The 22,938-nt window shown below is 39.4% G+C and overlaps 1 protein-coding gene across 19 annotated transcripts in view; it reads right to left on the reverse strand.

The window, feature by feature from the left end:
• Positions 1-315: 315 nt before the first annotated feature.
• LOC122870060 (multiple PDZ domain protein-like) overlaps positions 316-22,938 on the reverse strand; it is a 49,061-nt gene continuing 26,438 nt past the window's right edge. For 3 of the 19 annotated variants that reach the window (XM_044183757.1, XM_044183748.1, XM_044183745.1), the window contains 28 exons: positions 21,479-21,586; positions 21,007-21,087; positions 20,585-20,762; positions 20,271-20,381; positions 18,916-19,002; positions 17,656-17,748; positions 16,449-16,514; positions 16,084-16,155; positions 15,151-15,325; positions 13,942-14,138; positions 13,653-13,744; positions 12,444-12,522; positions 11,958-12,026; positions 10,781-10,876; positions 10,624-10,698; positions 10,227-10,416; positions 9,878-10,023; positions 8,968-9,051; positions 7,572-7,765; positions 6,865-6,879; positions 4,698-4,845; positions 4,517-4,603; positions 4,323-4,413; positions 4,045-4,208; positions 3,141-3,245; positions 2,757-2,851; positions 2,043-2,166; positions 316-1,934 (listed from right to left, as the gene is read on the reverse strand). In XM_044183757.1, coding sequence (XP_044039692.1) covers positions 1,788-1,934; positions 2,043-2,166; positions 2,757-2,851; positions 3,141-3,245; positions 4,045-4,208; positions 4,323-4,413; positions 4,517-4,603; positions 4,698-4,845; positions 6,865-6,879; positions 7,572-7,765; positions 8,968-9,051; positions 9,878-10,023; positions 10,227-10,416; positions 10,624-10,698; positions 10,781-10,876; positions 11,958-12,026; positions 12,444-12,522; positions 13,653-13,744; positions 13,942-14,138; positions 15,151-15,325; positions 16,084-16,155; positions 16,449-16,514; positions 17,656-17,748; positions 18,916-19,002; positions 20,271-20,381; positions 20,585-20,762; positions 21,007-21,087; positions 21,479-21,586 — 3,169 coding nt within the window. In that variant the 3' untranslated portion in view covers positions 316-1,787. The remainder of the gene's footprint in view (positions 1,935-2,042; positions 2,167-2,756; positions 2,852-3,140; positions 3,246-4,044; positions 4,209-4,322; positions 4,414-4,516; positions 4,604-4,697; positions 4,846-6,864; positions 6,880-7,571; positions 7,766-8,967; positions 9,052-9,877; positions 10,024-10,226; positions 10,417-10,623; positions 10,699-10,780; positions 10,877-11,957; positions 12,027-12,443; positions 12,523-13,652; positions 13,745-13,941; positions 14,139-15,150; positions 15,326-16,083; positions 16,156-16,448; positions 16,515-17,655; positions 17,749-18,915; positions 19,003-20,270; positions 20,382-20,584; positions 20,763-21,006; positions 21,088-21,478; positions 21,587-22,938) is intronic. The other 16 variants (XM_044183764.1, XM_044183747.1, XM_044183746.1 and 13 more) reach the window with 15 other exon arrangements.

The raw sequence follows: 22,938 nt of genomic DNA on the forward strand, positions 1-22,938 counted from the left end.
GCCAATATTATCCCATATCTATAAATCTTTGTTCATGTGCATTTCATTTAAACTTGTTTTAGCTTTTGATTTAGATCCATTTGCCTCTCATTTAAATGTGACCTCCAGTGAGAATAAATTGCTTTTATCTCCTGTATAGAAAATGCATTTAGGTGTATGGCAGATATGATGTACACTGTGCAATAACCCAAGCATTCAGTAAGGAGCAGCTTGTCATTTATTTTAAGAAAGAGGATGTTGAAATAAGAATGCTGTCTGCTTTAGGCAAACAAGGAGCAATAAAGTACAAGACAATGCAAAAGGAGAACACATTGATTGAATCCAAAGGTCACTTTTATTTAATTCAGTGTGAATAAATTCAATACTGTCACCATTAACAGTACTAGAGCCACATATTTAAGGTGATTAGACAGAAAATAGACAACTTTCTCTGAAACTAGACCACATAACACATGCCTAATGACTTCAGAAACTACACACTAGATGACTTTGTTTTGGGTAAATAATGAGGTCAGAATGAGCTCAGGTCCATTATATAATCATTTGACAAGTTAAACACTTAGGAAGAACCACTTGTCCATTCCTACCAAGATAGGTCATTTACATTTCTGTGCACTTTCATGAAGTGAACATTAATTAATACTTTTTAAAAAATCCAAATATTGTGACATAATACCTTATATATCGGCTTTAGCAGCACTATATTCCAGGTCATACGCACACACACGCCCACACACACACACAGACACACACACACAAACACAATTAAGTAGTTAAGTGTACACTCAAACGTTCTTAGTTTAAGGACCAAGACATTAAGGATTTCACATCTTTCCCTTCAGGGAAGTGTTAACACACTGTGTATTTACAATATCAGACGTCTATAGCCTTCAGCACTAACAAAATGCTCTCTTGGCCACTTTTGCTAAAACAACAGTGACTTTATGATACATTGATTAACACCAGTTACAGCAGCATCAGTCTTTCAGGAAAATCAGCATGATGAATTGCCAACAGCAGTGCAATGTAAAAGACAAATAATGCTATTATCAGCTAATATAGCCATTAGCTAAATCCTGCTAATCTGTTAATTGCCTCAAGGGCATTTTCATGCTGTTTATACTCTGAATTTAGTGGGAGGTCCCCCTATAAGTAGACCCCAGACTGTAAAAAACCTTGAAAAATAGGTCTCTCCTCTGTAGAAATATTCCTATATTGCTTTGGGGTGCTGTCTGCTGTAAAATACTCCTGAAAATACTGATCTCACAATCAATTAATTTCAATACAGGAAAGAGCAAAATACTTGAGCCACAATGTTCAGTGAATACTTCATACCAGAGCCATGGAATGTGAGTGAGTTAATCTCTGTTTCTAACACTATTTACACTCTCTTTGAGATTCATATACAACTAATTAAAACTGTTAAATGTATGGAAAACTATTTATGAATTCATATATCTACTTTGCATACTATTTTTGGAGCAATACATAAGTCTAGTTGCAGTAGGCTTACGTGGATCACAGTGTTCAAAGCTACATTGAGCAATAAGCTTCTTCATGATTATCAGTGTATGGTTGTTCATATTTCAGTGTGCATATTTTCACAGGTGAACATTTGATGATTTTAGCACAATCTTCTAGTTGTGAAATATTGCTGGTTTGAGTTCTCCTACTGATAGACATGACATCACACCTACTTAGTTTCAGTCTTTATAGATGTGAATTAATTTTGGGTATAAGTAGTGAAGATAGTGTGTGTGTATTTGTGAGTGTTTGCATATGTGTGTCTATGATAGCACAGTGAGCGTGACAGTTCCTTTGGTCCTTTTCAGGATGCCTACGGCTTCTTCATGAGTGACGCCCTCCAGAGTCTGCCCGTTAACGGCCATTATCTGGTCTCCTCTCTTCAGACGGCCGTCCTCGGCTGCTGCCCCCTAAGCACACACGCGCACACACACACACATGCAAACAGAGTTTTGATTAATAACACAAAATTTGTCAATTCTGCAAATATAAAATGGAGCAATTTATTTGCCACTTACCTTTCCAAATACTGTTTTAACATAGATCGGCAAATCTCCATGGGGGCTGCCGTACCCTCCGACTATACTGAAACCCAGTCCGTCTGGTCCTCTTCCAAGAGTGATGGTCTTATACTGAGGTGGGCTGATGGAAAGATGGAGACAGTTAGGTACTGTACGGAAATTACTGGGGAGGGGGGTCTGAACCTCATGGTTCAAATTTTGAAAAAGCAAGAACAAACCCCAGGGGAGGGCCCCAGCATTAATAAAATTGTCACAGATCTTCCCCTTGATGTAGAAAAAACACCCTCTACCCTAATATCTGAATATTAAAGTGTTGAATTGGTACAACTCTTAAGGTGCATAAAGAATTTAAAATGGTGTACCATTTAAAACTTGGTATGTTAGTGGAACAATAATTCTCATAATATCCACCAGACTGTACATTAAAAATTATGGTGAACATAGAATAGTGAGTCCTGTTTACCAAATATTCCAGCCACTGTCAGTGATTAAATGAACTCAAGGGAAGGCTGAAATTAAAAATTTAAAAGACCCTCTCCTGCTCATCCAAAAACTTTAGACTACATTCCCTTTAGCAAAAAGAAAAAACACATAACCCTCTGCTTTTGTGACCCACGCTACTAATTTTCATACAGTCCCTTAGACAGACTGACATAATAGGGGTGAGACGGACAGCAAAAATGTTCTTGGTGTTTAACAAACAGTTCATACCCGAGGTCATCCTGGAAGATGCAGCTGGGTGTAAGACCTCCAGCTGCCTGCTCCTGAGAGGGACCAGTAACAGTGGTGTCACCGCCCGCTACTACCTACAGGTGCATGAAAACACACACAAACACACATACAACAACATACTTTTATGATACGGTAGACTTGCAAGATAAAGACTGATAGCATGGTGGTAGTGCTGGATGAGGGAAACAAGTTTTATGGTATTTCAAAGTCTGCCACTGGCAGCCTTTGAAAACTTTGTACATAGATAAAGAAAAGAATACAGTACATGTTCAACTGCACATTATCTAACTCTGTGTGTGGGTTTATGTAATAAGAACAGAAAGGGTGAGAGAACAAGTGTATGTATGTGTGTGTTTTTTCGACCTGCAGCTGTATTGTGCCCGTGGCGTTCTTGAGGAGAGTGACAGCCTGTGAGTGGCTCATGCCTTCAGCAGAGGTTCCACAAATACTGACGATTCGGTCCCCAATCTGGAAAAGTGAGAGTTTAGTACAATTTAAAAGGACTCTGGTTCTTTGCAGCTCTATGTTTGCAATACATCAGTATAGAGTATTGGAAACAACAGTAACACCAATGTAAAAAAAGTTGGCTCTCTGACCTATTTTATATAATGAACACTCAAATGTTTTATTCCCTAAAACCAGTATGAAATGTATCAGAACAGCAGTACCACTTTTAAAAGCTTGCAGAGGTGCTGTTATGTGATTTCTATGATTTCAATGTTACTTCACAAAGTCTGGAGAACTCTGCATGATAACAGGATGTGAGACGCTGGCTAATACGATTTGAAAATTGAATTCACCGCACCATACAAAAGCAAAACTATGCTTGTGTTCAGTTGAGTAATTTCATTATGTAACGTTCTCATCTTTCATTCTGGCTGAAAAGATAAAGCAGCATGAATATACTATTCAAGATTTCCCCTTATTCATTTCAACGAGCCCCTCTGTAGGCTTAATGATCTGAATGCAGGAGTGGGAGATTTATTATCCATGTTAGCAATGGCTATTGTCCTCCTCCAGCCTGCGTCACACAGAGCTACAATTGTCAGTTTCTCTGTCATTTAACTGATAAGGTCACCGCTAAAGGCTGTAGGCTCTTGACCTTTGGGAAGATTTCACAAACTGCGTAAAGTGAGTGGGAATGACGATGTTGTAAATAATTGAGATTCACATTAAATCCCACACAAGAATTACTGGCATGCAAATTTTTACTTTTGTATTCCGCTGGAAGCTAAAGGTTACTGAGAGGGAGGTGTAAAACTTGTACCTTGAGCTTCTGGGTCTGTGCAGCCACTCCGATGGGATTCATCATGGCGATAAAGATTGGTATATCACCCAGAGGGCTCCCCACGCCGCCTGCTATACTGATACCCAGAGAATCATTGGGGCCTTTAGTGAACTCGACTGTTCTGGTGTCCTGATGCTCTGAAGCTGTAAGGAAGCAACATGCAAAAAGTTAGGATGCCTTGTCCACAATTTACATTTTCCCTATGGCCGCCTAACTCATATGCTTCGTGAATTAATATCAGTTCTGAGGATACTTACAATCCAGACTTAGTTTGTCAGTGTCATCAGGAAGGTTTCCAGATTCTGAACATGACTGAGAGGCCACCTTGGAGCTGCATGTTTCACTCATCTGAAACATTCAGCATTGTTACTTGCTTTGTTTTGTTGTTTTCAAGGACTACATAAGACATTAAACAAACATTAAAATGTTGTCTTGAAAGATATTACAGTACCTGACTACTTTGAGACAGCCTTCGTTCAGAGTGGAAGGGGCCTGCCTTAAACCTCCCTACTTCCATTTTTATAGGCCCCACACAGCACTACAACACAAGGCACATCATTTTTACACAGTTGAAAGCAGATGTGTCATTCACTAACTATGCTTCCTTCTGAGGGCCAGTTCGATAGATGTACCTTGAGTAGTGCAGCCATGGCCTCCTGAGTGGTCGACCTGACATCCTCACCATTGACTGACAGGATCTGGTCGCCCTGCATCAGTTGGCCGTCAGTGTCCACCAAACCTCCTTTCACAATGTCGGACACAAATACTCCTGTGTCATTCCTGGTAGGAAAGGTTGAAACACATGGCAGTGAGATAACATCTATTACTGTATGCGTCTTTATGTCCGTAAGAGTCATACTGTATTTTTCGCTACTAGTTGGCTCTAATCATATCATACTGCTGACTTCTGTTGTTGATCATGTAATGGTCCACTACTGGTCCAGCAATGTCAAATTTTTCTAATGGACCTCTGCACAAATGTGGCTTGTGCTTCTTGGGAAGCGGCAGACAAACAGCTGGTAAAATAGAATATTTTATAGCAAAGAGTGTGTTTACCCCCCAGCTGTGACTTGTGTTTTCCATCTTGAATTCTGCATATCCTTACAGTGAACATGTTGCCAGGCAAAAAAGTGAGTGATTATTTAGAGTGTAGAGTGGGTTGTATTAAAGCAGATTTAAAAAATTCTAGCTTAAAATTTTACAAGACAATACAGGGTTTGTAACTAACCGTTATTTTATTTCCTCTTGTAAGTGCATTGGTGATAGTTTTAATTCACCAAGGAGATGTTAAGGAGATATTAAGCCTTTATGAGAAGCATGTGTTGGGGCTTGTTTGCTTAAATGACAGGTGTCGGCACCTACCAAAGTCAGCTGTGGTGATTGCCACCTGCTTGTCCAACCTCAGCCCCTCCCCAGGCTTTTACCCCTTTGACCAAATATGGGTTTTGAGGCAGTGAGTGGTTTAAACCCAAATCCAAGCTTCAAAATAACCTTTCACGAACCAGTTGGTGTTGTCACAGGAAAATACAGTATGTCCTCGTTTGTCTATAGTCAAAAGTCAACATCTGTGCTTGCTCTGAGCACTTATTTCCAAAAGCACATCTCTTCTGTGGACTTTACATATCTGAAGTGCCAATCTCCACGTGGATAAAACTAACACGAGCAGAAGCTGTGAAGCAAGGCAACTCGATCCCACTCAGTCCCCAGAGCCAGAGATATTTGGCTGTCACAACTCCTCACCACTAACTGCTAGCTTGCACTTTCCATTGTAGCCGCGGGTTTTAGGTTGTCTGTTATGTTGCTGCCTCTTCCATCCTACTGAGCATTTTCGTTGTTTTTTCCACTTGTGTAGCAGAACCTCTGTGACAGGCAAAGATTTACAACTACATTAGAAGTTGATCTGCCTACTGCTGTCCAAGCTGTTCAACCCACGACCCCAGCTTTTAAAAAAAAAAAAAAAAAAGTTTTTAGGCACAAACATTTACACACTTGGACAAATCCAGAGGTATAAAAACAGTCATACATGCACATAATCAGCAGTGCATATGCATGTATGGTCTGTATAAGGCATTCCTGAGGGTTATTCCAGAGGTGAGATCAATCACTGCACCCTGACAGCAACAGCATGTGGACCCGCAGGCCTTTTCCCACATGAGCCCTTAACCCAAATATGCTATTGCGAGAGTAGACGCTTGAGTTGAGTTCATGTGTAAGACGGTCTACAATTTGCCAACTCACGTCCTTCTGTAAATCTTCCTCCATAACAGCTCTAATGGGAAAAAGTAGCAACATTCCCAGGTACAGTAAATAATTGTTTACAGCCACTGTGCCACTGAAAATGATCAGATGGCTAATAAGAAGCTTTGTATATCCTCATTAGGGGTGTTTCTCTAAAGTTTGAAGTGACGAACACAAACATATTCAGGTGAGGTGCTGACTCACTTCTCATTTCTGTCATGTTTAACATGTTAGCAGTCCAGCCAGGCATTATAAACAGTTATTCAACCATAAAATAAGATTTAAAAACCATCATTTAGTCATGATGTGTCACAGTTAGGTGTGACAATGTAGAGTGCTTTTTTTCTGTTGTCTATATTTATGCTGAGGTGGAAAAACAAATACAAGGTAGCATCTCATATGGTCTGGACCACATATGGTTTATTATGTATTGATAGTGGTCAAATCTAAAAACTTTGTCTTTTTCTGGGTGCATTTGGGTGTGTGTATAAGATCTCTATTTCTCTAACTTACTACATACTACACACTATTTAAATATAAAGGTCTTTTAATAATGATTACCTGTGGTCCCGTGATCTGCATTAAAAAAGAAAGTTCATACAGTTACTGTCAAACTATGTTGACGCTTAGATTACTAATTATAATATACTTATGTTCATTATATTACCAATACCCATCTATATCTACTTATTATTTATATTAGTTTATTTTTATTTTGTTTTATATTTATTTGACAGGGACGATACATGTAGGCATTGTTACATTTAAATAAAATGCAACCGATGCAATGTATGTAAAACTTCTAGCCGTAGCTAATTGGCTGTCCTTGTCCCTGGTTAGGCTGTTAAGGAATAGAACACATAATACAACACTTTAAAACAGACAGACAAACAACCACTACAAACAGTAATTGAAACAACAATGACTAAAAACGACAATTAAGAACAACAAAAGGAAAAGAAAGTATGCATGCTATATAGATATGCCATGTATCTCACTGTTCATAGATCTGCAGATTTGAAAGTATAGTGTGTAGTCTGGCTGTTCTGACTTTGCTTTTATACTCAAGACAAGTGCTTGTATACTAAGGGTTACCAAGATTTCTAATATGCTAACTCTTTTTGTGATCCCAAAAAGCTACTTCCAAAGCTAACTCTCAGCTCTTTAAAAGCACATTTCCGACTATTTTCCTATGTAAAGCTCATTCAGCACTGAAATAAATCTATACTAGGCATTAAGCAGTGGTGCTAATAATAAATCTCTCTCACCTCCTCCCTACAATGCTCAGGCCCAGGCCCTGGCCAGGCTTCTTGTGCAGCTCTACAGTGAAGGAGTCCCACAGGTCTTCCTCCTTGTACTGGGTCTCGTCCCTGTAGACCGTCAGCTGAACTCTCTGCGGGGTCTGCCGCAGCACATTGATGGCTTCATCATGACTGGCTTCACGCAGGTCGATACCATTCACCTGTGACGAGTGAAAAGGAGGTTAGTATTAGTGTGCTCCAGCAATATGGGCTTACTGCAGCGACCATTAGCCTCTTTTGTAAGAGCAGCAGAAAAATCGAAAAATGACTGTGTTACAAGAAAGAAACAGCCAGTTTTTTAATGTCTTAAAAATCATGCCTTTTGTTCATATTTACAAAAAAGCACTGCACTACACTATATTTAAGGCTTATTTTAAATTCATAAATGCAAAAATGTTTGGGAAATGTTCTATTTTGGGGCATTCTGCAACGTAGCAAAGCCCTATTCTTCTATTCCTGATATAAAGTGAATGCAGCAGAAGACTATAAAAAGTGCTAACAGCCTAATTTAATGCTAAAAGGGAATTTTCCTTTAACCACCAAGGTCACATTTCTTCTTTAGGAACAACCTAAACTGCTGAGATATCTGGAACACTGGATCATAATATGAAAATCACAGGGTGATGTTACAACACTTAGCTTTAACTAAAGAGAAGCAGCCTTCCCACAAAAGTCTGTGAGAAGCTTGAGTGGTCAGTTTAAAGATTGATATCCAGCTTTTTTTTTTTCTTTTCCCACATTAAAGGGGGGAAATGCCCCATTAGCTATTGCCATGGACATGCACAGGACTTTTCCCAGCTAATGGCATTGCTGTGGACTGGGAAACTGCTCTTTACACGTCTCCTCTCTGACCCTCTTTTCTGCACAACAGCTTGGCTCTGGGACAGAAATGAATAGTAGAGGGCAATTAAGTCATAATAAGGGGTATGTGTATGTGTGTGTGCATGGCTTTTAATTCAGGTCTACTGATTGAGCTAAACTAAACTCCTGAGCTCCACCCCTCCCCTCCCTCAAAGCATGAGGTCAAACAGAGGGCAAATCCGAGTTGGCTTGCAATACTTAACTTGTCTCTTCACGTAATGCATACAGGATTTATACTAGTGGTTACTTTTCCCTGACTTTTTACTCACTTCATTCTTGATAATGATATAACTTATATTTGAGATATATCTATATCTATGTATATATATATATATATATATATATATCAACTAATTTATCACACACTTTTGTAGTATCAAACTATTTGATCCCTGACTGAACTTGGAAACACAAGCTTTCATGTTAAAACTCCGCAGGCAGCCACGTCTCAGTCAGCCTCTTTTTATCTTGGCCATGTGATGCTCATTATACTGCACCGCACCTCTAGGATTTGGTCTCCTGCCCAAAGCCGGCCATCTTTTGAGGCTGCCCCTTCTTCATAAACTTCATGGATAATGATGGCCCCCTGGAGTGAGAGAAAAAATTAGAGCAAATGAGTACAGAATAGGGCAAGAAGGTGAACAGGAACTGAGGTAAGAGCAGTAAATTAGTAAGTTTATTTGGAGGAAATGAGAGGGATTCAGGACAGTAAAAAAAAGAAAAAAGTGAAATAATTGTACAAATACCATGATGGAGGAGAGAATGGTCTTTAAAATGATGTGTGAATGTTTTGCATTTGACAGCAGACAGACATTAATTTGGATTCTTATTCTGAGTGTGTGTGTTCCCAACTTCGAGTGCGTTTTCTCTGTGTTCCAGTGTGAGTGTCATTTGGGGTTCAGAGGTTACATTCCAGGGCTGGATATTGTCTGCTGCGGCCAGACAAAGAGCTACTTCCCCAAGCCTGACTGAGCAGACAGAATAGATGGACGGCAGGGGCAGGAGGAGGAGGAGGAGGAGGAGGAGTAGGAGGAGGAAGGCTGTGACAACATCATTTCCTACATTCCTGAGCTGTCACGACTATTTCGAACCTGGGTTATACCACCACCCAGGTGATTCTAAGTGGGTGGTAACTTAAAAGTACAGTCACGTAACTTTTTGAAGTTATTACAAATTTACAGTATATTTCAACAAAAGAATTGTAGATTGTAAAAAGTGCAAATACTTAATGTATTAACCTTATTTGTGTTGTTAAATCAATTATTCCTTTAGAAAACTAAGTCATACTTAACTCCAAGAATGTTTTTGGTGACTACCCACAAGTAACAGTAGCCCTCTCTTGTCAGAATAGCTATTTGGTAAAGTGATATAGCCTCATTTGCAGATTCAAATTCATATTTTTTGTTTCCTACCAGCAGGGTGTCACAGCCTCCCACGATGCTAAGGCCCAGACCTGTGTGGCCCTTGGAGATGTCGATGGTGGTCTCACAGCCGGGGATGATAGGACAGGTTGCCGGGTCACAGGCCAGAGTGGAAGGGGTGGACGAGCGACTCTGACCTAAAATAGTGGACGCAAAGGACATGAGATATAGTGGAAAAAAAAAATGTAATCTATTAATCTTGTAAGCAGGAAATGGGGTTAGTTGTCTGATAAAATAAGCCTATTGATCCATTAATCTTCCTGAATAGGAAGTCAAACTTACATCAATCTTTATAAATTAAAAGCAAGTAAAGCATTGAAAGAATTGTAAGCAGACTCACTAGTGACTGCTTCCGCCTCTGCTTGACTCAGGGTAGTCACAGTGGCACTAGGAATGCTGGGTAGGCTGGCAAGGACGCCACCCGAGCAACCCCTGTCATGGCAGGTTGACTGGGGAGAGGAGAAGGAGGACTCATTTGTAGAGAAGGTTAGCTTCACTGGACCTTTGGCTTTTCTCAGTAGAGAACTGACCTAAAACAGTAAAATTACTAATCAGAATCTTTACACTGTGGCTGTTATTTTCTAAATAATTCTTATAAATGTCAGTTATGATGAAAACATTCTCAGATCATCTGAAATACTGCAAATAGTGTTGTTTTTTTAACTTTACTATGCAAATCCTTGCTTTTAAAGCAAATACAATATGGTGATTACAGTTTATTTCCAATGACACAGTACCTTTTCCACAGTGTAGCCTTGCACTGATTCACCATTCACAGCTAAGAGTTTGTCCCCTGGTTTCATGCAGCCCTCCTGCACAGATCAGATCACAATTTTGATTAGAAATCAACTGTATAATGTACACAAATCATTAGCTGCAGTATGTGATACGTACTTTGCCTGTGTGTCCTTTCACTTCAGATATACTCTGAATCTCAACTCCACTCTCAGTGTTCCCCTCCACAAAGGTGATGCCAAGTCCTCCGTCCTCCTATGGGAGAACCACAACATTAGTGTAAATAGGATTTAAAGTGATACCATTTAGCGCAGCACATCTAACATGGCAACTGTGTGGAGCAAAAGCATGCAGACTGACACGTGCATCTTGTTTCCATAGCTTTAACATGTGTTAAATAATAGAGTTGCACCAGCTACCGAAAACAACTATTACTGACGACAATTATCTCCAGAAAAATAATTAGCCCCAGCTTCACCTCACATCCTTCCCACTTCTGATCTTTTGTTTCCAGATAGGACTTTTGTGTTTGTGTATTCACATCAATGAGCTGCCCTGGTGCTGCCACGTTTACACTATCATCTCCTGTCGCCTTATATACCATATGGATAGTCCCAAACTGGGGCTCCCATCCAAGTGCTATAGCTTTTCCAGTTGCTTTCCCCGTTTCTCCTTGTCTTTTTCACTTGCTTTGTCTCATTTCTTTTTAAAGGGTCAGTTCACCAGAATCGCAAAAAGCATGTTTTTCAAATTACCCCTTGTTGTTATACAGGTGTTTTCAGTTTATTTGGTAAGATTTTGAGATATCCCCCAGGTGAGACTGCTGCCATACATTGGAGCTGAATAGAATTTTATTGGTGGTGCTCAAAGTAATATTAGTGACGATTAAAAAGATCTCTAATCCACAGACTCAACAAACAGTTTCCAGTGAGAAACTATTTTCTGGAAAGACACATTGCTGCTGGGTTTTTCTTTTTCAATGCTGGGCAGCTGAAAAGCTTATAAGCAAATAAAACTGAAAATATCTGCATGGCTAGAAACAGGTAAAAAAAATCTGTTTCTCTTTGAATTATTTGGGTGAACTGAGCCTTTATGTCCCTTTGGAACTGTTCATCTCCCATTCACACGTTTTGTTTATTCATCCTTGTATTTTACAATGTTCTGTCTCTTTTCTCTTTCTGGCAGCTTGTCAGACTTGACTTTTTTTGGTGTACACCTCATTATTGAATTGTTTCCAAGATTTTCGCCTTTTTCATTATCTTTATTTTGATATTTCAAAAGAACAGGATTCTTATGTATGTGCGATGTGTATATGGGGGGTTTCAGTGTATCTCACCTTCAGCTTTATGATGTGATGCACATAATCTGAAGTATCGGCATCGCCATTAGCAGCAGTTGTTTCTAGCTGTGAGGAAACAGATGGTAGTTAGTACAGTATGAAGTAAATAACTGAAACGTGTGTGTGTGGCTGTTGGCTGGTGGGAGTACAGTACTCAGTGTTTTTGAGCGTCTACACCACTGTTTGTTGTTGTTGTTTTTGGTTATCTTGGGAGTTGCACACAGGCTTGGGAGGTTGGGATCTCCAGGACCACACAAAGAGACTTTTAAGAGCAAACATATATGGAAACAATTCAGGAGCATAGCACAGGGTAAAAACTAAAGAAAAGTATTAATAATGATTAGTACTTGTGAATTTCATAGCTTGTTATGCAGTTGGAACTTCACTCTCTAACATCTGCTTGAGGCTGACTGTCTTTGTCTGCTGCGCTTGTGCATGTGTGCAACTTGTGTGTTATGTGTGTGTCCATAAGCACAGTCGTACCTCAGTGTGGGGCTCCATTGTGTCTCCCTCATGTTCTCTCACCGGTCCCACAGCCATCTGGTTCAGCGCCTCTGTGTTCCTGTTCGAAAGAGTCATAACTCACGTGAATCGTTGCTCCTCTGCTTTGTGACGGCGGAGCCATGATTTACGTGTACTGATCACAGTGTCTTTCGCCGAGGGTCAGGAAAGGGATGTGAGTTAAATAGAAGGTTAAGTAGTGTGATCCTGGCAAAGAGTGGGGGGTCAAGGGTCATATGTGTCTGACTCTGTGCTGATATGTCAGCTGCTCAATTTCATAATATATATTAATTGTATAGAATTTGTACAATATACTACTCTGTATAGTATACTTATTTTGCAGTTAGTATACAAGAAATATATAATATAATTCACAGTTTTATACTAACAGGAAATTATACAATACTTGCGACATCGGCCGTCAATCAACTGCATCCTTAAAATGAAACTCCCAATTACACCTAACAAGGAGGTAGCACAATGTTTTTTTTCTAAAAATGTTATATATATATTTTGTTTTCAAAAGGTGTTCCTGGAGCTTTTTCACTGCCATCCACAAATAATTATGAGAAGCTTTTCCATTTCCTTTGTGCGTTGCATTATGGGAGAGTAGTAACAGTGCACTCAAAAATATGGGTTTTTTAGTGTGCATACTGACATTTATTTTTTTTTAATTTTATTTTATTTTTTATTTACCACATTACATACACAAACCCTGCTTAGAACTAGTATGTAGTGTGTATTTGGGATATGGCTATAGTGGTGGGTAAATTACCATTTTTGTAGTCAAATGTCACCTTGATTTAAGTTTTTTAAATATTTTTAATATACATTTTGACAAATACATATATATTTGCATATATGCATATATATGCAAATATATAAAATTAATAAAAACTGTGGTGGATTAATGATTTTAAGCTTACAATTACTTTTCTTCTTTGATATGTGCATGAGGAAGACTCTGATAGCCACCACTGAAAATGGATTATAATGGATTATAATACTTCCTGCATCCTTCTGTTGAATTACAATAGCTCCCTCTATTGCATTTTGTAAAGCATTATAAGAGACTTGACCTTTCCCATGTTAGTTTTCATTATAAGCATTGTCTGAAAATTAAATGTAGCTCCTGTTGCCATGGAAATGTGTTCATAGAAGCTCTGATAGGAAGAAAAAGTGTTTTTATACCTGACAAAGATGATTTTGACTTTGGATAGAGAGCTCTTGATTATGGAGGATGCATTCTGGTGACTGTGGCCATAAAGGACTTGCCCATTGATCTGACAGGATACAAAAATATAGAATTATACACACTTTTTCTCCAAGAGTAAATATGTAATACAAAACAGTGAAAGCAAAAGCATTGATATGTTTAAAATCTAGATAAGTGGTTATATAACTTTAAGGACTTTAATATCCTGCCAACTTTGTTTACAAACCCACTTGAGTTGAGAACCACAATCAATACACATCTTACCTCCAGAAGCTCATCCCCCACTACCATACGCCCGTCCCTGCCGGCCGCCCCGTTGGGGTCTATTCCCACCACGAACACACTCATGCGAGAGCGGTCCCTGTTCCCCGCCAGGCTGAGGCCCAGGCCTGTCTTGCCTTTCTCCAGCTCGATCATGTGTAGGACACCTGGGAGGCTGCCATAGCGCTGGATTATGTTCTCTGAAAGAGGCAGGTGAAAGTCATGGCAGACAGACGTAAGCTGACAATACTAATGACTAGTGCCAGATTTGTATTGAGCATGGGCTTCTGTATCAGTTCATGTCATGTTGCTCAAACAGGGGCAGGTATTTGGATGTGGTAAGATACATAGGCACGAAAAGTAAATGGTAAAAGTTTTAAATGTCAGACTGCTGATTTTTTTTGTTTCAGTCTCACCATTTATCTCTTTGTCTCAATCTTGTCTCTATTGTCATCCCACCCCTTCTCCCTCCAGTCCCCCTCTCTTTCTCTCTCCACCTCTCCTGTCTCTGGTGTGTTAGATAGCCACTGTTCAGACCGGTGGGCTCCTGTTGTTCTGGGCTCCCTGCCACTGTTGAGCCATCAGTCCTGTACTAATCTCCACAACTCACCTCCCCGGACCCAACCTCATCAATCTTATCCCTGCAGGATGGGCACACACGCACACACACACACACATATTCACCACAGTCCCAGGTGTTTACAGGCTGGAAGTCTGTCCTTTATGCTAGTTGCCTGAGTTGAATGTGACCCGGTGAGTTCATCCTACAGTTGACATTACAGCGTCTGCAGGATGCTAATAGCGACATCGGGACATTGAGTCCTTCAGGTTTTGCTGAGGTACGACCACCTTAAGCGTGTGAATCAGTGCTCCTTTACTGCAGACTAAACGGATTTCTGAGCAGGTGAGACAAACGTGTAACTTTGGGGACCTCTAGTGGCAGTTAAGTGATAAAGCACGCTACAGAAAGTAAATGAATATACTGTCTGTCCCCATTAACTGATTCTACTTAAGTGAAGCTTCCAGGAGTATATAATGCAAGTCTCAATACCCACACCTCTCTCACAGGTCACATTCACACCAAGAATTCACACACACACACCAGGATGTACTTATGATTAAATAAACCAAATATAAGAAAATAAACATTTTTACTGTCGTTCCTAACAGAACACATAATTGCACCCTTAGAAATAGAGAAAGTGAACTCACTCCAGTTGTATCCAAACTCATCCTCCACCTCCTCCTCATTCTCCTCCTCTGCCTCAGCAGGTCTGCCAGGAATCTCTGTCAGCGTGTCTGTATCAGTCTCTCCCACATGGGGCACCACTGGCAGGAGGAGGAAAGTGCTGGTGGGAGATGCCTTCGCCGCTTCACGCTTCGCCGGCTGTCACGCCACAGATGGAGTTTGAAAATAGTTTATTAGTGAAAGGTAAAGAGAATAGAAGAAGGTTTTATCTTTGCATTTAAGTTTGAATCAACTTGATATAAAGTTTATTGAGATATGAAGGCATATGAGAGCTGTTGATGTAATCAACAGAAGCCATATGCTTGGTTTATATTAACAGCTTCATCTGTTTTAGCAGGATATGTTAGTTTTAGGCTGAGAAATAAATATGTGATATGGTTCTATATAGATGCCAGAGGCTCAAATCAGAACTAGGTCAATCAACCTACTTAATCTACAGCCTTAAGTTATAATAATATGATGCTTGCTACATTTACTTAATCATTACTGATGCAATTTTCATTAAATTACTGCTTTAAATCAAATATTCACCTATCAGACATTCATATGTACACTTACCTGAAAACCAAGAGCAACAAATCACGCTTTAATTGTTGTGCTTTTTAAATATAACACCTGTCTACAAACATGATATCAAGTCAAAATTTGCTTTTTTCAACCATTATAGTTAGTACTGATTAAGTGACAAACAAAAAGGACAAAACATGTTCTGATTTCACAAAAATGCACAAAGTATTTCAGACAGATGGAGGAGATGTTAGGACATGTACAAGTGTGTGCATGTACAGCATGTTAGAATATATTCAGTACATGAACTGCATCATGGTATATCAAAATATCTGTACAAGCACACACAGAAAGGGGAAGTGGAAAGCACAACACAGAGACCCACAAACCTTAAACGGGGTAGGAGTGAAAGGGTTAGTTGGGGAGAGGCGGAGGAAAAGTCTATTGTGACTGTCACCCTCCTACAGAGAAGAGACAAAGGGCAACAACTTTAGAAAGACAGCACATTTCTGACAGATACCTACATGTATTAACAGATGTATGCCAGTGTTGCGTCAACATATCTTGGGGGAAAGTTGAACACATCTACTCTAAAAATGCGCCACTGTTTTTATTGAATTTGATTTGAAACATTCTTATATTTCAAACCTGGTTCCTGTTGCAGTGAGCAACACTTTCCGAAAGTTGATTGAAACAACAACAAATGCAAAACACTGAAACAAGTTGTCAGTGGAGGGTAATTGGAAACACCAACCTTGTCCTTGTTGTCCCTTGTCACAGCTGCAGCTCTCTCCTCACTGGAGTCTGTTAACGATGACTGCTTCATGTAAGACAGACATGAAGGTAAATCACTCACGAATGGAAAGCAAATTCATAATATTCACTTCAGTGTCACCAGAGAGTGAAAGATAATGTATCATATTGCTGCGTAATGCAGAGACGGTAATCCCATAAATATTAATAAGTTCATACAAAGTCAGAAGTGTTTTGAATGACTAAAACCATTTTCATGCACCATATGCTGTATCATGAAAAACCATCTGTTTATAAATGTTGCTGCTTAAGAAAAAAACACGTTTCTTAAATAAACAACTTTAAAATTTGTTTTCTTCAGCTTGAAGCTTGGCAAAACCAGACTAAGGCACACACACACACACACACATGCAACCACGCCAAAACATTGATGTGTTGAGTAAAAAGCTTATCCAACACCACATTTCCATCCAAGCTTGACCATTTATCCCCAATAATCGAGCTTTAAAGGTTTCGCCAGAAAGTCTGGCATTTTGAGTGCTGACTGTCGTATCAAGTTGTCTTCTTTATATAGGCAGTAAGACACTTGGGACAATGAGGGATAATTGGGAGAAATTGGGCCTTCAAAGCTGGGGACAGGAGGAAAATAAAAAGCACTTATAGTAAAAGTCTCTACTGTGATTTTACTTCTTGTTTGGTGCAACAGAGAGATTAAGCAAAGCACAGAAGGAGAGACGTAAATAAGGCAACATATGCTAACAGATGAGGGAAAAGTATAGATTCAAAATAGGCACAAACACATACCATATGTGTGTGTGTGTATACATGCAAGGACACACATATACAGAAGCAGAAATAGGACAAAAAGTTGAGGATAATAATTTTCATGTCTGACAGCAGAGGTTTACCATAAAGGAAAATAAAAGTTTGGTATTTAGAACAATTGAGACAAATTTTAATGCAACTATCTTGACATTGAATGAAAAGCCATAATGTGGTAAACCTACATGCAGACTGCAAACAATTCATTTTTAATGTTTAACCCAAGACTCCACACAAACGCATGCAGGCTTTCTTTCATCGCCTTCTTCGCTCGTGTCATGCAGCTCATTGTTAACACAATTTTAACTAGTCAAAGGAGTACAGGTCAAGTGAAAGACACACCCATACACATGCAGACAGACACAGACACGGTGTAGCGTTCTAACCTGAGGTAAGGCAGGTGCTAAGTAGGTTTGATTAGTGCAGCAAAGGCTTGACCCGCGGTGGCTATTTAGCTGCAGAAAGGGCAGGGGTGGCCTCTAAAAGCAACACACAGGACCAACAAGCTGACAACATGACGAATATTTAATATGATGGCTGAGCCTTTCTGACAAAATTGAATCAGAGGCCATCCGGGAGAAAAAAAAACAAGGGGAGTGTGTGGAGGACAGAAGCACCTCAGGTTTTATTTAAATGAGTAACCATTAAAGCAAGCATCTTCCTTGAGGACAGCCGTTTCCTCTACAAAAAAAAAAAAAAAAAAAAAAAAAAAAAATCAGAGCAAAGCCTCTTTCTCTGAAAGACTTTAACAAAATGTTTCAAAGATTCCTCCAGGCTACCTTGAGATTATTCACTGCTTACAAGAGAAGGATTTGAAACTTAAAGGGAAACAGCAAGGATATGCTATTATGCTCTCTAGGTGGCCCCCAGTGGCTGCATTTAAAAACGGCATCACTGACCAGCCTACAGCACTTCGAGATATCATCCAATCAAAATGTTATTTTTCAAACTATTCAGTCCATTGTTAGGAATTTTAGTGGAGCTGCAACTCAATATCAGTGACTTTATAGTAAATTGAAAAGATGCCTTCTTCCTAAATTTTTACCTCTTCCACTTTGTTGGGTAGAAGCAGTCTGGAGCATATTTTGACCGCCATGTAGCCACACAGATACGAATGATTTCCTGCTTTTCTATTGTTTACTTGATAGGTTCCTTTATAAGATATGGCGATGACATTTCAATAACCCCCATGGTTAAATTGCATTAAGAATCTAGTCTGGATGCATATTGAATGTCAGCATTGCACACCTTCAGCACAGGTTTTCTAAAATACTTCCTATTGCCAGTGACAAAATTGATTTTACCATTTGCTGAACCTTTTGATTAAAAACATCATTGTGGGTCATGTTATTGTTACGCTTAGATTACTCAGTGATAGAAAATAGAATAGGATGTCTGGATATTAAAATTAACCGTCAGTTCTTTTTCTCCCAGAAGGAATCTCCAATTCTAGTTTGCCTTTATTTCCGTCAATAGACACATTATGCGTATATCAAAGTCAAAGATGCAGTTAAATAGAAAGACTCAGCTAACAGTGTGAGAGACAAAAAGAAAGAGGTAGCAGGAGAGATACTGAAACAAACATTAACTGTGATGGATAGCTGATGCAATAGAAATGAGTGAGGAAAAAAAGAGAGACAGATTACCTGACATGTGCGATGTGGCATGCATGTGAAAGCGGCGGTGTGTTGCTCTACAGCAGGTGATGGAGCTGAGCTATATATTGACTCAGGCTGAGAAAGCAGTGCAAGGAACAGAGATGCAGGTTTGAGGCAACTCATAATGTAGTAACTGTAGTTAAAAGTAAAGTATAAATGCATAAAGTATTAACCTCTTTTAAAGGAATTGTTTGACATTTTGGGAAATATACTTATTTGCTTATTTGCTGCTCTGACAGAGCCAGGCTAGCTGTTTACCTGTTTCCACTCTTTGTGCTAACCGTCTGCTGGCTGTAACGTTAGCTTCATATTTAGCTAGCAGACAGAAATTAGAGTGGTATCAATCAATCTTCTCATCCATCAAAAATGTCAATAAAGGGCAACAAATGTAGTTAATTTCTTTTACTGAAGATCATGTTACTCAATTGGAGAAACTGTAATGTTCAACTGGCCAAAGTGTATTTAAACCTGCCTTGCCACTTGGGACAGTGGAAAAAAGCTATAAACACAACACGGTGTAGTCCCTCATTCGTTCATATGTAGGGAGTGTGAACCAAAACAGTTGCAGGTCGGAGAGCCAAAACAATGAGCTGAAAGATGCTCTTTAAACCTCTGTAGAGCTGAGGGGAACTACATAGTTGGGTGATTATGAATTATGTGTGGGTTCATCACTGCAAGATGCACCTCTGTTGTTATTATAAAAATATTGATAATAGCCGCTTTAAGATATTTATTTATTTTAGAGTCACCCCAGTTGAGTATGATTCTCCATTAACATGAATTCTTTCCCCTCTGCGTGTCCTTCCTCTGCATGTGCTACATTACATTATGAGTTGCTACGAGGCTTAATAAGTAACCAGAATGGTAAGGAAAGCATGTGGGAATATCTCATAGATAACAATGCATGAAAAGTGATTGACTATGAGAGATCTGACACTGGAGCCAAGCCAGTTGCAGCCCCACCAGGAAACTACTTAGTCATGCTTTAAAAGCCTGAGGGCACTTTCAAACAACAAACGATGTTGTTGATACAGTGATTTTCAATGAGTGTCGCACTTAGAGGTTAAAACTTGCTAATATATTTAATATGCCACGTAAGGTTTGTTGTTGCTCTCATGAAAAATTTCAAAATGACTTTCTTTCAACATGCAAAAGCAAACCTGATACTACTGGGGTTGTATATTGTACATTTTAGATTTTGAAAGTGCCCTAAATGGCCCGTACAGATACACTAAACATTTACTTGAGGTGGAAAAAAAAAAAGCTACAGAGTGAGGAAATTGTGACCTTTAGATGATGAGGTAGTTACTAGCAATTGGTTTGACACTATTATACGGACTTACCCTGGGCCTGTGGATAATACTCTGGACCAAAAAGGAGACAGGGTTACCTGCCCTGCGTATGGCCTCAACTGCCTCCTCGTGACTAGCATCTCTTAGGTCTACTCCATCCACCTGACAAAGAGATATCAGGGAAAAGAGTCTGTCAGGTACCCAAAATCTCCACTCCACATTGGTTCTCTAAATGACTGCACCTTAATAAAATAACAATGGATTAAGTTATTAGTCCGAAAACAAGTCTTCTGATCGATTAAAATCAAAATTACGTCAAAAAACAACCATGTTTATTCGGCCTGTGACCTGAAATGTTCCTTTACCTCTACAATCCTGTCTCCTGTCTTCAGGGTCCCGTTCTGTCCAGCAGGACTGTCCTCCAGAATATGCTTGATAAAAATGCCTCTCATCACCTCTCCATTGCTCAGCCGGCTGCCCATCCCTCGGCCCCCGACTATACTGATACCCAGGGACTTGCCTGGCTCTCGGAAGAGCTCCACTCTGAGGAAAGTACCAATATCAGCAAGCTAGATTTTAACATTCAACAGCTGTGACTCTGGTACTGATTTTATACTGTAAATCTATTGTCACTTTTATTGTATGCTAGACAGAAAATAAGATTTTTATCTCAGAAATCTAATTTTTTCGAAGTGTCTTTGTGTGTCAGTGCTTCATGCTTGTGCATGTAAACCATATCTGTCATGGACAAAATTAGATTAGAAGCATAGATACAGTGTGTACTCACTTCTTAGGTGGGTTCCAGTTGCTGTAAGAGGCACTCTCCTCTCCCTCTCCATCTTCCCGTTCAGGGAGGTTAGGAATATCTCTAAATAAACAATAGTTGAATGACAGAGCTTGATAAAAACTTAGATTCACGATTGTCAAGGGTTCATTAAAGCTCTAGGGACAAAAAAGAAACGATACATTTTTGTAGATAATGCAACTTAAAGGTATCCTGTGGAGTTTTTGACCACTAGTATTGCTATGCAGCAATGTTTTTATGAGTGGGTCCCTGTTTCTAGCAAACATGCTAGCTGGCATCTGCAAAAAGGAAATACATTCAACATGTTTGTTAGACCTCACAGATACACATAATTAATTTTTGGTGAGAAACATGTAAACACACCTAGTTTGTTTAAAAGGAATCTCAACTGGACACCTTTTTAAGTTTACATGCTCATAAGTGTAATTTCATGATAAAAGTTACAAGGACATACTTTGGAGCTGGAACTGGGACTGGAGCTGTTTCAGAGAAGACATCATCTTTAGCCTGCTCTAGGCTGGCCTTGTACTCTTCCAGATACTCTGCTGGAACATATGTGATGCTGAACACACACACACACACACACACACACACACACACACACACACACACACACACACAAATGAGTCAAGCATTTCTTAAAGCAAATAATTTGGCATGCCCCATTTTTAGAAACTCCATTACCCACCCTACTGGCAATTTAATTCTCCCTATCACCAGCCCTGTTCTAGTTTGAGGCTTGTAGTGTAGTTACTTCCTGTTTTACTTTGAAATGCTCTTTTCCCCTCATGTGTCTGGTAGTTTTACTTCCTGTCTGTTTGCTTTTCCCGCCAGTTTTGATTGTTTGCTCCACCCTGATCAGTTTCACCTGTGTCTCACTGTCTCCCCTCACCTGAGTTTATTTAAGTTTGCTTCCGTTGTATTGTGTCAGTTTGTCGTTGTCAAGCTTCCCGGCATTTGTTTCCTGTGAGTCCCATTGAATTCATTATTTGTTTCCCTTGGACCTTGTACGTTGCCAGCTCTCTGTCAGATTTGGTTGCTTTGTTGGACTGATTCCCTAGCTTTGACCACTGCCTGCCTGTAACCCGCGTAAGCTTTTTCTCACCATTAAAATTATTGAACTGCACCTGCTCTGTCTCAGTATCTGCGTTTGAGTCCAATTTCCTCGTGTTACCCAGTGTTACCTGTTTCTCCTGCTACCTTACTTGACACTCACTGCAACAAGCCCAAGGTGAGATGCAATGAATTCTATATAGGCCCTTGTCATCTGACTGTTCAAAACACATATTTACCTTCATAAAGGTTTGAGCAAATCAAGTATTTTATCACCTACTGTGTAATGAACCTGTGACAAATTTGAAGGGTGTATCCATCATTAATTCACGAGCAGGTTACTAATTCATGCTAAGAAATGAACCAAAAGCTAACTGACAAAATATGACACCCATTTCCAAACAATTCAGAGTGAAGTTGTTTCTGAAGGGCACAATAACACATTTGAGTGAAGCTGACAGATCCTCAACAAATGGGTTGATTTGGTTTTTAAACAGGATGGCATGCGGACAGAGAGGAATATTAATTCCAGTGAAATAATGAAATGGATGAGTGAATTCATCAAGAACATCGCAACATGCAGTGAGAGACATGGCAGAGCTGAAATACCAATGATTAAAATAAAGACAGTGAGTTAAAATAGTGAGTTATTAATGGTACAAAGGAAAACAAAGAACATCCAGGTGATAACTGAACATGTTAGTCGCGGAAAAAAAAGAAATTAAGTTATGCAGCAAGTGAAGTACAAGTACGTGATGCAGTCAATCAAGATTTATCCAGATAATATTTTGACCATGTGTGTTGGTTAATACAGATTGTAGATGCAGATGTTAATCAACATATCTGAATGATATTAAGAAC

The sequence above is a fragment of the Siniperca chuatsi genome, linkage group LG22, assembly GCF_020085105.1.
Source record: "Siniperca chuatsi isolate FFG_IHB_CAS linkage group LG22, ASM2008510v1, whole genome shotgun sequence".
Taxonomy (NCBI): Eukaryota; Metazoa; Chordata; class Actinopteri; order Centrarchiformes; family Sinipercidae; genus Siniperca; species Siniperca chuatsi.